At 45.7% G+C, this 16592-nt stretch overlaps 1 protein-coding gene across 1 annotated transcript; it reads right to left on the reverse strand.

Annotated features, from left to right (window-relative positions):
* Positions 1 to 3186: 3186 nt before the first annotated feature.
* LOC138775735 (uncharacterized) lies at positions 3187 to 16174 on the reverse strand (the record flags this gene model as incomplete). The annotated part of the gene is made up of 7 exons (XM_069956014.1): positions 3187 to 4469; positions 8685 to 8786; positions 9128 to 9241; positions 9403 to 9441; positions 10252 to 10332; positions 11936 to 12079; positions 16055 to 16174. Coding segments are annotated over 7 exons (725 nt in total), but the record flags the coding sequence as incomplete, so codon positions are not given.
* Between the last annotated feature and the right edge of the window lie 418 nt (positions 16175 to 16592).

Here is a 16592-nt window from a genome sequence, read left to right on the forward strand (position 1 = left end):
GTATATAGCTCCCTGTGCCCCCCATAGTATATAGCCCCCTGTGCTCCCCAATAGTATATAGAACCCTGTGCTCCCCAGTAGTATTAGCTCCTGTGCTCCCCAATAGTATATAGCCCCCTTGCTCCCCCTAGTATATAGCTCCCCTGTGCTCCCCCATAGTATATACCCCCTGTGCTCCCCATAGTATATAGCCCCCCTGTGCTCCCATAGTATATAGCCCCCTGTGCTCCACAATAGTATATAGCCCCCTGTGCTCCCCATAGTATATAGCCCCCCTGTACTCCCCCATAGTATATAGCCCCCTGTGCTCCCCCATAGTATATAGCCCCCTGTGCTCCCCCATAGTATATAGCCCCCTGTACTCCCCCCAAGTATATAGCCACCCTGTGCTCCATAGTCTCCCTGTCTCCCCAATAGTATATAGCACCCCCCCCTCCAATAGTATATAGCCCCCCTGCTGCCCCCCCAGTATATAGCCCCCCTGTGCTCCCCCATAGTAAATAGCCCCCTGTGCTCCCCAACAGTATATGCGCTCCCCCTCCCATATAACATTGAAAAAAACAAACACTGTTACTCACCTAGGTCCACGCAATCCTCTTCTCTTCCCTCTTGTGGCCGCACTTCCTGCGGTCACAAGAGGCTGCACTCCCCTTCCCTCGCGCCGACGCTCCAGTGACTCGGCGCTAGAGGGAGAGTGCGGCTCTTGTGACTGCAGGAAGTGTGGCCACAGAGCGACTGACAGGAGGGAGCCAATGCTCTCTCTCTGTAATCGCGGCTGCTGAAGCGCCGCAGCAGCAGCGGCGGGGGGGGGGCCCTGCAGGGGCGCCATGGAGGGGTAAGTAGATTACCCTTCCATGCGCTCCCCCCTGACAGGCTGGTGGCCGGAGCCCTGTGCGACCGCACTGGTCTCACATAGCAACGGCCTGCCTGCTCGGGGGGCCCCCTTTAACCAGTGGGCCCGGTGCACGTGCACCATGTGCCCTCTGGTTAAAGCGGCCCTGCCCGCAGTCCCCACTGCCGGGCCCCTTGATAAGCCGGGCCCCGTAGCAGCAGCTACTGCTGCTACGGTGGTAGTTCCGCCACTGCATACAGACACATTCATATATACAGACACGTGCATACATACTCACATGCACACATACATACAGACACATATATAAATCATATGCACACATACATACAGTCACATACATACATAAAATGCATAGTCAAATGCACAAATACCTAGTCATGTGCACACATACATACATACAGTCACATATACTGTATACACATTCATACTCAAACATTAAGGCACATATACACATACAGGCTGAGGCTAGGTTCACACTACGTATACGATATACGGCCGCACAGTTCACACTTCGTACAAACTTACGATCGCATTGTATACGCCGCCGGGAAATGAACAAGACCATTGTTTGACGAACTCACAGACGTAGATTTCCATATGGTCCCGTACGGAGTACTTATTTCAGTCAAATTGAACTTGATTTTTCGATCCAAAAAGTTCTGTGAGTTTTATTGGGCTGGGTGAAGATTTCCAAGTAAATGTCCTGTTTCAGATCGCTTCGAAACAAGCTAGGGAAGCATAACTGTACTACGGGCGTATGTTCGCAGTGCGTACGCATCCGGCCGCATGTCGATTTTTCCCACGGCCGTAGTTTCAGCCGCACATGTATGGTGGCGTAAGAACTTCGTACGGATTCGTACGCAGTGTGAACATAGCCACATACTGTACATCCACTCAGGCTCATATACACATACAGACAATCATTCGTTTGTCGTTGATTGTTGATTTAGATGTGAACCTAAAATTATCGGTAGTCGTTCGCTGTAATTCCACATTCGTTCGTTCAAGTTCCGCATTTGTTCACTAATTGTTCAGTGTAATTGCACATTGTTCATTGTTTTTCTGGGATCAGAAGGAGAAAACGATCATAGTAACAATCGCAATAACAATCGTATTAACGATCGTAACTACCGATTAGCAACGGGTTACGAACGATTAACAATAATTATTGTTCTGTGTAATATGGTGAACGATTTTCAGGTTAACGATAAACAATCTCGTTTGCGATCGTCTATCATTAATCGTTAAAAATCGCTCTGTGTAATAGGACCCATACAGTAAGCCCTCCTCTCCTCTCAGGTTTATTGCAAGGGCACCCTGTGGGCGGGCGGGGCTTGGGGGAGGAGACTGTCCAGCAACCCGCTGTATGCTGTCTCCTCCTCTTCTCTTCAATGATCAGCAGGGATGGCAGCATCCAGGGACCAGAGGCCTCAGTAAGGGAAGGAGCAGCACTTTCAGGACAGTTCTGGTAAATGGGCTGTGATCAGTGTCAGACTTGGGTACCTTGCGTTATTCTAGGGGCCCACCCTACATATACTAGGTATGACCAGCGCCAAACCTTTCACATTACTATAGCGACTTTGCACAAAGCTGTGTATGTGACCAGCGATACTAGCTCACTGCTAGTAACTTGTCAGTCACTCTATGCTAACAGCATAATGTGCCACTTAAGTTTCTTGATATAATAATATATTATAAGATGAATATATAATAAGATGAAACCCCAGGTTACTATATAGAGGCAATGAATGACCAGGTGACAGGCATGTGCAGCAGTGCTGGGGATTATATGTCATCCTGGAGCTGCTAAACAGAGAGGCCCAGCTCCTGCTCAGGGGCCCACCAAGGGGTAGGGCCCACCGGGGGATTTCCTTGCTCCCCTACGGGCCAGTCCGAGCCTGGCTGTAATTTAATCCGTCGATTCACCCACTGGGCAGAATCAACTAGATCCCACCCTGTGCCTCTACCCCCCCCCCCCCCGCCCGCCCCGCCTCACGCAGTGCCAGGTCAGGGAGCTGGGACCGCTCTGTGAAAGCAGCAGCAGCACCGCCTGTTTGTAGTATGTCCCAGCATGTGATTGGCTGAGCCGGCTGTCACTCCTGAGTAAGTCCAGCGAGGGACACTATAGACAGGACACAGGGGTAGCGTAGGAGGTTATTATTTTCTGTATGACCGCAGCTACTGTATATTGGAAATATCTGCTAAAGCTGGACAACCCCTCGTCCTGCAATCTGAGATCTCATCTAATTCTGCATCCTCCCTCCTGGATAGAGAGCAGTCCGCTCCTGGATTACAGTCAAGAACACACACACAATCTGTTTTATACTCATTTATTAAAGTCTGACAACCCCCATAGAAATATAAGTGCATACAGGAAGGCACTTTGTGCGCAGCAGAGAGACACATACAGTATATACAAAAGTCCAGTGCAGTTTTTCAGGGGGAGACATAACCAAGACATTCAATGTCAAAATGCAAATACTGTACGACATAGCTTACTTCAAAAATTAGTTTAACAATAATATTGCAACAAAGGTTTTATGCTGAGTTTCTTATAAATAAACAAAATCATAAAGGAATGAAATAAAATAGAAAAACAGAAATGTACCCGGGCCCAACATGGTGCATAAAGCTTCTGTACAAAAGAACAATAAAATAATGAAAGGCTCCTGAGGTATAGGACGCTACAGTGCAGAAACTCTCTATTGTTTGAAATGACTAGAACAATAGTGATTCTAGTATCTGAGGAGATGATGGGGGTTACACTTTTTCAGGTATCTTCAAGAGAAAGGACTGGGGTAGGGTAAATCACATTCCTAGGATGAGATTACAAATGTTTTTCTATAACTGTCTTATTAAAGGGGTACTCTGTCCATGTCAGGAACTGTCCAGATTAGCAGCAAATCCCTATAGAAAACCTCCCCTGCTCTGGACAGTTCCTGATACGGACAGAGGTGGCAGCAGAGAGCACTGTGTCAAGGTTGTCATAAATACACCACTTCCTGCAGGGCATACAATAGCTCATAAGTACTGGAAGACTTGAGGTTTTTTTTTTTAAACAGAAGAAAATGACAAATCTATATAACTTTCTGACACCAGTTGATCTGAAAGAAAAAGATTTTTGGTGGAGTACCTCTTTAAGGGATTAAACAAGTCCTTTGCACAAGGAATAATAAGGATATGGATGTAACAGAGGTAGTTGGTCCAGTTAAGACCCCCCATTCGAGTCCCTGGAGGACCATGCTCCTTCATACGTTTACATGGTTGCCCATGGATTTGAAAGGAGAACCATGTAATTTTCCCTTTCTCCAGCGGGAGTGCTGTGGAGGAAATGAACACTTGCTGACAGCTAACCTGGATCACATTAGCCACCATTAGTCCTTCACAATCAATTCAAGTTTTGTTGATAATCCAGGAACTGTAACGCACCAGTAAGGTGAGATGAATGGAATGTAACCGCACGGGACTGCGGACAACGCCACAAGACGTGTTCACAGTCTATCCTCTGTACACCAGCAGAGGCCAGGCTTCCACCAGACTACACTGGTGTCTTTATTGCCATTGGGATTTTCTTCATCTGTGGAAACTGGCGAAAATGGCTTCTTAGGTTTAAAACCTAAAAACATGAGATAAGGTAGAGATTAGAATATAGAGACATATATTCAACAGATATTCAACACCAGGGCCTCTTTAAACCTAGGTGCTATGGGCACGTGCAGTGCCGGCCCCCTAGTTCAGTCCGTGGACAGGGGCCCCCCGGCTGGGAGAGCAGTGTAGGGGAAGGAGCTGAAGGCACAATTGTCGGCGCTCTGTGACACCTGTGGCAGTGCGGCTGGTGGTGGTCGGGAAGGAGGAGGACTGTAGCTGCTTCTGTGAGACAGAGTGACCGGGTCTTACAGGAAGCAGCTACAGCTGCACTCCATGCTCTGCTGGCCCTGTCTGCGGGAAGCCCAGGAGGCAGTGCCCACTGTACAAGCATCCAGCCTCTCCCCGGCAGAGTGTGTGGAGGCTGGGGAGCAGCACCTGCATGATGGATGTAAGTAGTAGTAGCGAGGGGGGGGGGGGATTGAAGCTGAGGGCCCACTGACAGAGGATTTGCCCACCGGACCTGTCCGTAGTATGTCCCGCCCCCTGGTCTCAAGCCCCGCCCCCAGCACAGACCACAGGTGGTATTTTAACACTTACTGCCATTCAGAAGTCACCCAGCTTTCCTGCATCTTATATTGTTGTATGACTGAGGCCACCCAGCTTTCCCAGGATCTTAGTATTAGTATGATGGGGGGTCACAAAATCTTACAGACTAGAAGGACTGAGTCAGTCCTCCTAGTCTGTAAGCTCCTGTGTCCCCCCAGTCCTCCTAGTCTGTAATCTCCTGTGTCCCCCCAGTCCTCCTCCTAGTGTGTAAGCTCCTGTGTCCCCCCCAGTCCTCCTAGTGTGTAAGCTCCTGTGTCCCCCCCAGTCCTCCTAGTCTGTAAGCTCCCTGTGCCCCCCAGTCCTCCTAGTCTGTAAGCTCCTGTGTCCCCCCCAGTCCTCCTAGTCTGTAAGCTCCTGTGCCCCCCAGTCCTCCTAGTCTGTAATCTCCTGTGTCCCCCCAGTCCTCCTCCTAGTCTGTAAGCTCCTATGGTCCCCCAGTCCTCCTCCTAGTCTGTAAGCTCCTGTGTCTGTCCCCCCCCCCGTCCTCCTAGTCTGTAAGCTCCTGTGTCCCCCCAGTCCTCCTAGTCTGTAAGCTCCTGTGTCCCCCCAGTCCTCCTCCTAGTCTGTAAGCTCCTGTGTCCCCCACAGTCCTCCTCCTAGTCTGTAAGCTCCTGTGTCCCCCAGTCCTCCTAGTCTGTAAGCTCCTGTGTCCCCACAGTCCTCCTCCTAGTCTGTAAGCTCCTGTCCCCCCAGTACTCCTAGTCTGTAAGCTCCTGTGTCCCCCCAGTCCTCCTAGTCTGTAAGCTCCTGTGTCCCCCCAGTCCTCCTCCTAGTCTGTAAGCTCCTGTGTCCCCCCAGTCCTCCTAGTCTGTAAGCTCCTGTGTCCCCCACAGTCCTCCTCCTAGTCTGTAAGCTCCTGTGTCCCCCCCAGTCCTCCTAGTCTGTAAGCTCCTGTGTCCCCACAGTCCTCCTCCTAGTCTGTAAGCTCCTGTCCCCCCAGTACTCCTAGTCTGTAAGCTCCTGTGTCCCCCCAGTCCTCCTAGTCTGTAAGCTCCTGTGTCCCCCCAGTCCTCCTCCTAGTCTGTAAGCTCCTGTGTCCCCCCCAGTCCTCCTAGTCTGTAAGCTCCTATGTCCCCCAGTCCTCCTCCTAGTCTGTAAGCTCCTATGGCCCCCCAGTCCTCCTAGTCTGTAAGCTCCTGTGTCCCCCAGTCCTCCTAGTCTGTAAGCTCCTGTGTCCCCCCAGTCCTCCTAGTCTGTAAGCTCCTGTGTCCCCCCAGTCCTCCTAGTCTGTAAGCTCCTGTGTCCCCCCAGTCCTCCTAGTCTGTAAGCTCCTGTGTCCCCCCAGTCCTCCTAGTCTGTAAGCTCCTGTGTCCCCCCAGTCCTCCTCCTAGTCTGTAATCTCCTGTGTCCCCCCCAGTCCTCCTTGTCTGTAAGCTCCTGTGTCCCCCCAGTCCTCCTCCTAGTCTGTAATCTCCTGTGTCCCCCCAGTCCTCCTAGTCTGTAAGCTCCTGTGTCCCCCCCAGTCCTCCTAGTCTGTAAGCTCCTGTGTCCCCCAGTCCTCCTAGTCTGTAAGCTCCTATGTCCCCCAGTCCTCCTACAGACTAGGAGGAGGACTGGGGGGACACAAGAGCTTACACACCCATACTCCCTACAGTGGGAACCTGTTATAGCCAGAAACTGTTCCAGTGGTGATATTAGGTCTGTACGTGCCCCCACTAGCTTCACTCTCCATTATTCATAAAGATTTAGGGGTATTGTACCTGGACTGCCCGGATACCTCCAAACCGCACACTGAGGCCGTGCTATAAATAACCACAAACAAAATTTTACCTTTTTTTTTTGTGGACGGGGTCAGCCACAGCTTTATTACACTTAAAGTAAGAACGATTAAGTGCTTCCTCCAGGGGTCGTGCCTGCCGTCGGATAACCGACGGGCACTGCCACCTACCACACTTCTCCATTATCCACCGCCAGCTGTGACTTTAGAAAAATCTTCAACCACCATACCCATACATACTAAAACAGTCGAACTCAACATAAGAAGACTTTTTTTTTTTTTTTTTTTTGCACCTTAGGGAGGGAGGGAGGGACAAAACTCTTGGCAGCTAACCGGCAAAGAGGAAGAGCCCACCCACGTCCCAGCTTATATAAACCCCCGGCTCCTCCCGCTGCCAACCCCTTCCTGACAACCCGCCTCCTCCCCTTAACAACCCCTTAACTCCAAACCCGCTGTAAGTTCTTCTCCGCTCGGCCCCCCCACCATATCTCATTAACCCCTACGCCTCCAATACCGCCCCTGCAGTCCAGAACACCATACCTTATACAGGTTGGTGTCCCCCCAACATAGGAATGCTCCCCGACCAAACTCCCTTTTTATAACTTGGCATAAAACCTGATGCACTGAGTATAATGCACCAGTGATAATACCTGATAAATATAATTCAGTTAAGCTTTATAAGGAGAGGGGGCCCACTCTTGAGGTCTGTGCACTGGGCCCACCAGTGTATTAAAACGGCCCTGATCAACACAACCTGTCATGTTCTTCAGGTTCACTCAATACTGTCCCATATATGCCGAGAGGGTAACAAGGATTTAAAGCTATAAGAGAAAGAGATCGCTAATCTCAGGGAGACCAGCCAAACAATAACACTGCCAGCTGCCGGTCAGAGCGCTCAATGCAGTGAAATCCTAGGTGAATTGCCCCCTGGGAAACATGAATATGCAAAGGAAGAACCTGTGAAGCCTCATTTAAGAGTTTCAAGGTATTCCTCATCTAGGGTAGCTATGTCCTATATAGGGTATACACAGGACAGGGCATAACTATGAGATGGGGTTCTTCGAGAACAGGGATCCCAAAATACTCTCTGGAGCCACTGAAGAGAGATGAACGCTGCACTGGACTCTCTTCAGTGACTCCACAGAGAATGAATGGAGCTGCTGCCCACGGCTTTACTCTGTGAGGATATTGAGGTCCCCGTTCTCATAATCAGACGCGCCCCCCCATCTCTTAGTTATGGCCTATCCTGTCTATACTCTGAATATGGCATAACTACTCTGGATTGGAATACCCCTTTAAAAACAGCCCTCCCAAATATCTGTCATGGATGCTTACAACAATGCAGAGGGGCAACTTCTTAAAGTGTACCTGTCACAAATTAATTTTTTTTATTTTTAAATCAACTGGTGTGATCACAAGTAGTTTTGTAATATACTCGCATTTTAAATCAATGTTTTACACATAGCCACTTGGGGTCTCCCTTCCTATAAGACTGCGAAACACGCTCCCTCCGTGCCGATATACAGAGGGTATGGTGTTGTGTTACAGGAGAGCTGACTGTACAGTGCTAGTACCTTCAGCATTCTCTGTAGCAGCTGTACACATGCGCAGTGAAGGGAGACACCTAGTGGCCATATGTATAATGTTGATTTATACATAGAAAACATAAAATAATAGTATATTGCAAAATTGTGATCACAGCCCCTGTTGATCTCTTAAAAATACTTTTCATGACAGGTACACTTTAAGATGTATGTATAGTCTTATGTCATTACTTTCCTCTCCTGCCACAAACAATGGCGGGCAAACCTGTACAGCGGAGAAAATACACAATGGCAGCCATATTGGCATAGATGACAATCAGCGATGAAAAGCTTGTTATGAGGCCTAGCCCTCTCTCCTTCCCCCCCTGGTACTTACGGTAGGCAATCTTGAAGGTTACATATTTTAAAGCCAGAGAAACGAAGAATGCAATGAACAGGTAGTACCAGTGTCCTCTAAGAGTGGGTAAGAATTCATGGTCTGTAAAAAAACAAAACAAAAAAAAAAGCAACATATAGAGGTTAAGGTTGTAGGATCACTGGGCCCCTCACAAGTCATACTATATTATTTAGCCACTCAGCACAGAGTATAATCCTCCAGCCCAGCAGGACCAAGGAGTCTTCTCCTCAGGATATATAGAGACTACTTGGTATCTAGCTAATCTATAGTGTTACTGCATGAGCAGAAGAGTCAGGGTCGTGATAGTTCATCCAATATCTATAGCCAAGCCAGGAAATTAACAGAATGTGGCAAGTAAACACATGGATGGTCATGGTGGTCATTACCGCATGGTGGATCCAACAAGAGCTGAAGACACTCACCGATGTTGTAGTACAAGATCCCAATATAGAGTGGAAAAAAGACATGGCATATCCACATCAGCCAACTCCATAGACACAGAGCTCTCTTCTTACTCTTACATGAGTACTTGTCAGCTGAAAAAGTGCAGAAAGTTTGCTATGAGGCCACACATTTCGTACTTACACCCCCTGCTGGGTAACAACCTCTACTGGAGCTGTAAAAGCAGCCAGAGCTGAGCAGTATATGCCACAGATATATATATATATATATATATATATATATATATATAACTTACCCATGTGAAGAACTTTTGAAACGATATTAGGTAGGCAGTCTGCAAAAACACAGAAATGAAAATTTTCAGTCTGTTTTTCAGTTTTTTATTTTTTATTCTCCCTAAGATTTAAGTAACAATATATCAAAATCAAATGCATTGTCCTAGTATAGGACCTAGTGCCAGACAGTGGAGGCAGAGCTGATGTGGGGAATCAAAGAAGAACAAATAGAGAATCCCTGTATCATGCCCTGCCCCTGCGTATCTTAAATTTGTTATAACAGGAATCGCTGTATCATGCCCCGAACCTGCGGATCTCATAGTAGTGATAACAAATAGGGAATCCCTGTATCATGCCCCACTCCTGCAGATCTCATAGTAGTCGTAACATATAGGGAATCCCTGTATCATGCCCCGCCCCTGCAGATCTCATAGTAGTTGTAACAAATAGGGAATGCCTGTATCATACCCCACCCCCCTGCGGATCTCATAGCAGTCATGATACACTATCAGTTTTGTCCAGAGTTTTCTTAAATTAGGCCCTGCCGCTGCTCCGGAGCAGGTTGAGACTTCTGCCATAAATAATGATAAATCTGGGAAACACACATCCCCACCACCCCTTGGGCAAGTGAGAATTATGTGTTTGCCACCGGCAGGTAAGGATCTGAGCCTATGCCATGACGTACACCCAGTGTGCAGCTTTAATAAGTCTCCTTCTATATTGTTTTTTACTACTTCCTAGAAGACTTTTTAGTTTAAACCTCTCTCTATTTTTAAGTTCTTAATGGCATAAGGGAAAAAGAAACAACAACTAAATTACTAGACCCATAATACTACTATATGCAGATGTAATAGATACAGATAACTCACTATAATATTTCAGTATGACAATCAACGTCTGTAAGAAGAGATAGATGGGAATCAGCACCAGGAGCCATCCGTAGGAGATTCCTAATGAAAGAAAAAGGATTTCCAATGTGGGTGACCTTAAAGTGAATCTGTCACCCCTGACCTCCTACCACGCTGGATTACCAGGTGCAAAGCGTAAAATACCTAATAGTGAAGCAATTACATAGCATTGGCGTATCTTTCATTCGCTTGTTCGTATATACTACTGTGTATATTAATTACACTCTGCAATCACTGGCACACGGCAGAGACAGACAAAAAGATTAATGATTATATATATATGGGTTCTTACTTTTATTTGTTTACAGATGACGCCTAGTCACTACAGGGTTAAGAAATGTATCCTTATAGTGCTAAAACACTGGATTCTGTCACCCTCCCTACACTGACAATATCACAACGTTCTAAGCCCTACTCGGTCAGCTCTCCCTCCCTACACTGCCAATTTCACAGCGTTCTAAGCCCTACTCGGTCAGCTTTCCCTCCCTACACTGACAATTTTACAGCGTTCTAAGCCCTACTCGGTCAGCTCTCCCTCCCTACACTGCCAATTTCACAGCGTTCTAAGCCCTACTCGGTCAGCTCTCCCTCCCTACACTGCCAATTTCACAGCGTTCTAAGCCCTACTCGGTCAGCTTTCCCTCCCTACACTGACAATTTTACAGCGTTCTAAGCCCTACTCGGTCAGCTTTCCCTCCCTACACTGACAACTTCACAGTGTTGTAAGCCCTACTCGGTCAGCTTTCCCTCCCTACACTGACAATTTCACAGTGTTGTAAGCCCTACTCGGTCAGCTCTCCCTCCCTACACTGACAATTTTACAGCGTTCTAAGCCCTACTTGGTCAGCTCTCCCTCCCTACACTGACAATTTTACAGCGCTCTAAGCCCTACTTGGTCAGCTCTCCCTCCCTACACTGACAATTTTACAGCGTTCTAAGCCCTACTCGGTCAGCTCTCCCTCCTTACACTGACTAACTACCACTGTGATTAACTAAATTCAGATGCTCGTTTCACTCTCCTTACTGAACAGCACAAAAATCAGGAAAGACTGAGAAAATTCGCCTCAGCGTTGTGTTTTTATAGCATGTACATAACATACGTAATGACGCTAATCGTACAGCCAATCACAGTAATGCCAGTAGCGAACATGGCTACTACATTACCTGATGTGCCCTTCCTTCCCCACACGTTCATTGGCTCTTGAAAAGTAGTAGGAGAAAACGTATGCAGTTGCGCACATCGCAAGATAAATGTTCTAAAATGATGGTTATAACCATTTTGATCATCAAACAAATTGTTTGTGATCAGTAAACACAATTAGTGGAATGTTCGTTACAAACATACGAACATGTTCGCTCATAACTAATGAGGATACAGTATAGGGCTCTGTTCACAAATAGATACAGTATAGTGCTATTTTCACACATAGTATTTCCGTCAGTCTTTTTTCAACCAAAACCAGGAGTGAATTAAAAACACAGAAGCTGGGCAAATCTTACCATTATAATTTTCTCTCTGTCAGTTCCTCTCCTGAATTTGGTTGAAAAAAATACTGATCAAAATACTGATGGAAATACTGTGTGTGAACATGGCCTATATCTGCTGACTATGACACGTGATGTGATATATGTGTTATACCCTCACCTCTGTACATGCTGAGGAAGACGATGGCTAGAATCACAGAAGAAAAGCAGGAGCTGATTTGGCAGCTGATAGTCACATCTTTTTCTTTTTTTGCTTCTTTTTTTCCCTTTTCTGCCTCTCCTTCTTTTCTCTTTTTGCGACATACTAGAAATATTAAGATACAAAATGTGAGTGAAAATGCTGAAACCTTTAGGGTAGAAACACACTCACCGTATACACAGCAGACCTGCAGCAGATTTGATGCTGTGCTCAGTTATTTAGATCTAATCTGCTGTGTATTTGTTGCGTATTTGCAGCGTCAATGCCAATTTTCGTTTTTGCGTTTTCGGTTTTCCCTCCTTGTGTATATAAGGCCATAGCACTTGCATTTTTCCACCTAGAAACCCACATGAGCCCTTATTTTTTGCATCACTTATTGTACTTTGCAATGACAGGCTGAATTTTTGCATAAAGTACACTGCGAAACCAGGAAAAAATTCAAAGTATGGTGAAATTGAAAAAAAAAAAAAAAAAATGCGTTTCTTTTATTTGGGGGGTATGTGTTTTTACATCATTCACCCTGGGGTAAAACTGATTTGTTATGCATGTTCCTCAAGTCGTTACGATTAAAACGATATATAACATGTATAACTTATATTGTATCTGATGGCCTGTAAAAAATTCAAACCATTGTCAACAAATATACGTTCCTTAAAATCGCTCCATTCCCCGGCTTATAGCGCTTTTATCCTTTGGTCTATGGGGCTGTGTCAGGTGTCATTTTTTGCGCCATGACGTGTTCTTTCTACCGGTACCTTGATTGCGCATATACGACTTTTTGAACGCTTTTTATTACATTTTTTCTGGATTTGATGCGACCAAAAATGCGCAATTTTGCACTTTGGGGCTTTTTATTAATAACATCACTTTTTTAGTTTTATTTTTACATTAACTAGAAGCTCCCCTGGGGGACTTGTATATACACAGCAAAGATCAATTTGATCGGTGATAGATTGCAATGGCCTGCTGCAGGCCATAGCAATCTATTGCCGAGCCGGGATCAGCGTCATTGCGACACTGAGGCCCGGCACGGGCAGAAGAACGGATCTCCCCCTCGCGATCGCATTGCGGGGCGGAGAGATCCGTTCCACTAGACACCAGGGATGTGCGGAGCAAAGCCTCTAAGTGCAGCTGTCAGGTTTGACAGCTGCATTTAGAGGCTTAATTAGCCGGCGCCGCAACGGGACCCACGCCAGCTAATAGAGGCACTGCACATAACAGACGGGAGCGGCGCCGTTCAGAGCGGGGTCCCGGCGGGACCCCTCTCTGAACACCCCCTGCGGCACCATGACGTACCAGATACCTCATGGGACACGAAGGGGTTAAAGGGTTTGTTCACCAAACTGTTTTTTTACTTATCAGTTGCTGTATGTCCTGCAAGAAGTGGTGTATTCTTTCTAGTCAGAAAAACAGGAAAGGCTTCCTATGGGGATCTGCTGCTGTTCTGGACAGTCCCTGACATGGACAGAGGTGGCAGAGAGCACTGTGTCAGACTGGAAAGAATACACCACTTCCTGCAGGACATACAGCAGCTGATAAGTACTGGAACATGTGAGATTTTTTAATAGAAGTAAATAACAAATCTTTAAAACTTTCTGGCTCTAGTTTATTTGAAGGAGATTTTTGGGGGTGAACCCTTTGAGGACCGATCCCAAAATGACCCAGTGGACCGCACAAATTTTGATCTTTGCGCTTTTGTTTTTCCTCCTCCCCTTCTAAGAGCTCTAGCACTCTCAGTTTTCTATCTACAGGCCATGTAAATGCTTGTTTGTTACAGGAATAGTTGTACTTTGTAATGGCGTCTTTCATTTTACCATAACATGTATGATGGAATTCCAAATATATTATTTATGAAGATATAAATAGGTGAAATCGTAAGAAAGAATGCAATATGGTAACGTTTGGGGGGGTTCCTGTGTCTACGTAATGCACTATATGGTAAAAGTGACATGATACAATTATTCTATAGGTCAGTCCGAACACAAGCATATGCAGGTTACACAGATTCTCTAATGTTATATATATTTTTTTTTTATGAAATCCTTTTTTTTGGCAATTAAATATTAATAAAATGGGCCTATTGTGACGCTTATAACGGTTTTTATTTTTTCACCTACGGGGCTGTATGGGGTGTCATTTTTTCCGCCATGATCTCTAGTTTTTATTAATACCATATTTGTGAAGATCGGACGTTTTGATCAATTATTATTAATTTTTTTATATATATAATGTAACAAAAAATAAATAAAAAAATTTACGCCATTTGCCGTACGGTATATTATATGTTTATTTATTTAATTTTTTTCATATGTTTTATTTATATTTCAGGATAGGGGGATGATTTTAACTTTTATTGGGGGAGGGGCGTTTGGGTATTGTAAAAAAAACATTTTTACTTTTTTTTTTTTACACATTTGAAGTCCCCCAGGTGGACTCTTACGTGCAATCACCAGATTGCAGACACTCCACAATGCTATGCCATAGGCATAGCATTGGTCAGTGTGATAGGCGCTCTGCTCAATGAGCCTGCCTGTAGCAGACTCAAGCAACAGATCACCGATCGGACCGCACGGAGGAAGGTAAGAGACCAATCGGGGGTCCCGATTGGTAAGTGACAGGGGACTCCCCCTGCCACTTACACGCCGCGGTCACTGCAGCCTGTCATTAAAGGTGAGGACCCAGCTGCTGATTGCAGCCGGCCCCCACCTGCTATGAGGCGTGCTAGAAAGTGCCAGAGATTTATCATTTACTTCTATTAAAAAATCTAAAGTCTTCCAGTACTTATCAGCTGCTGTATGTCCTGCAGAAAGTGGTGTGTTCTTTCCAGTCTGACACAGTACTCTCTGCTTCCACCTCTGTCCATGTCGGAACTGTCCAGAGCAGTAGCAAATAGTAAACCTCTCCTGCTCTCCAGACTGGAAAGAATTCACCACTTCCTGCAGGATGTACAGCAGCTGATAAGTACTGGAAGCCTTGACATTTTTTAGAAGTAAAACATTTCTGGCACCAGTTGATTTGAAAGAAAAACATTTGTGGTAAAAAAAAAAAACCCTTCAAGATCTTTAAATTTTTTCCACCTTTTGTTGTGCTAAAATATAAAATTTATGTTTTTCCCCATTTTTCTGCTCCCAATACCTAATAATAATAATAATAATTAATAATAATAATAATAATAATAATAAGGAACAGAAGGTTAGGAAATGTTACTAAGTTATTTAAAAGGGCAAACTAACATCTCCCATCTCCATCAGTATTGAGGGGGGTTACGCAGTATTAGGTGAAGCCCCTTGGGCAGTGATTCACCTTCCCAGTCTTGGCTATGGGGCCACAAGGTTGATATCTGGATTTTCAGCCATTTTTCTCTGTCAGGTTGACTGAGGGCCGGTGGTGGATGCCATCATCACATCTCTCCAGAGCAGGGGCGTAGTTAGGATTCACGGGCCCCTCAGAAATAATTTTTAAGGGGCCCCCCTCCCCGACGCACAACACAAAGCACTGCGTGTATATATATTATATTTATATCTGCTTTACTGCTGGTACACTGATAACCCCTGACCTCGGCAAGGAGCTCTGCATGTTTTCCTTTCCTACTTGATTGCCAGCTGGAGAATAGAGGTTATCAGTGCAGTGAAGCAGAGATCTGTCTTCTGCTTGTTAATCCTTTTTTTGTGTTGCAGCATGTAAGTAAACATTGGGTCACTTACACACTGCCTTACATAAGGGGTTAAGCAAAAGGACACAGGCTCTTACCTTCTCCCCCGGGCCCCCCTTCTGCACGGGCCTTATAGCAACTGCCTACCCTGCCTCTATGGTAGCTACGCCACTGCTCCCAAGATGTACAAGAGATGCTGCAGAGAGTTGCAGTACCAGGTACAATCATTTGGGCTCATGGAGCTGTACCTGGTAAACAATGAAGAGGATGCTGAAGGTTGGTCTCCCAAGAATTTGGTACTGATGTCTGTGGGCAGTCATTATTATTAAAGCCCGCCCCAAAAACCTTTAATAAGGAGGTAATGCGCCATTGATTGATAAACACTCCACTATATAAGAGTCATATGGTTCTCTAACATAGTTACTTACTTTGTTTTAAACGATACATCCATGGGAAAAGGGCGTCAACAGTAGAAAATAGCGAGACGTACAAGTCACATCTGAGAACGCTGTCTGTACTGTTCTGGGACGTGTTATTGCTGATGTGACCTGAAACAAAGCAGACAGATGGTTAAACAGGAGAAAATACGGGATAGAGGCAATAATATACAATTCTCACACTAACACCCCTCAGTATAAGTGTTTATAGTAGTCATATGTAAGCAATGGATCCTGCTGAGAGGTCCGCGGTTTGCTGTTCCTGCAAGAGGTAGTGTTTTGTCTAGGGCTGACATAGGGACACTACAGGAACAGTAAGGGCCCTATTCCATGGGACGATAATCATTCAGATTATTGTTAAACCGTTCGAATCTAAACGATAATCATTCGGTTGAATAGCAGTTAACGATTAATGACTGAATGAGAAATCGTTGATCACTTAATAGACCTGGCCCTTTTTTTATCGTTGCTCGTTCGCAAATCTTTCGCAATGAATAAGACTTATTATCGTTCCATGAAAATGATGTGA

This window comes from Dendropsophus ebraccatus, unplaced genomic scaffold (genome assembly GCF_027789765.1).
Source record: "Dendropsophus ebraccatus isolate aDenEbr1 unplaced genomic scaffold, aDenEbr1.pat pat_scaffold_1973_ctg1, whole genome shotgun sequence".
Lineage (NCBI taxonomy): Eukaryota > Metazoa > Chordata > Amphibia > Anura > Hylidae > Dendropsophus > Dendropsophus ebraccatus.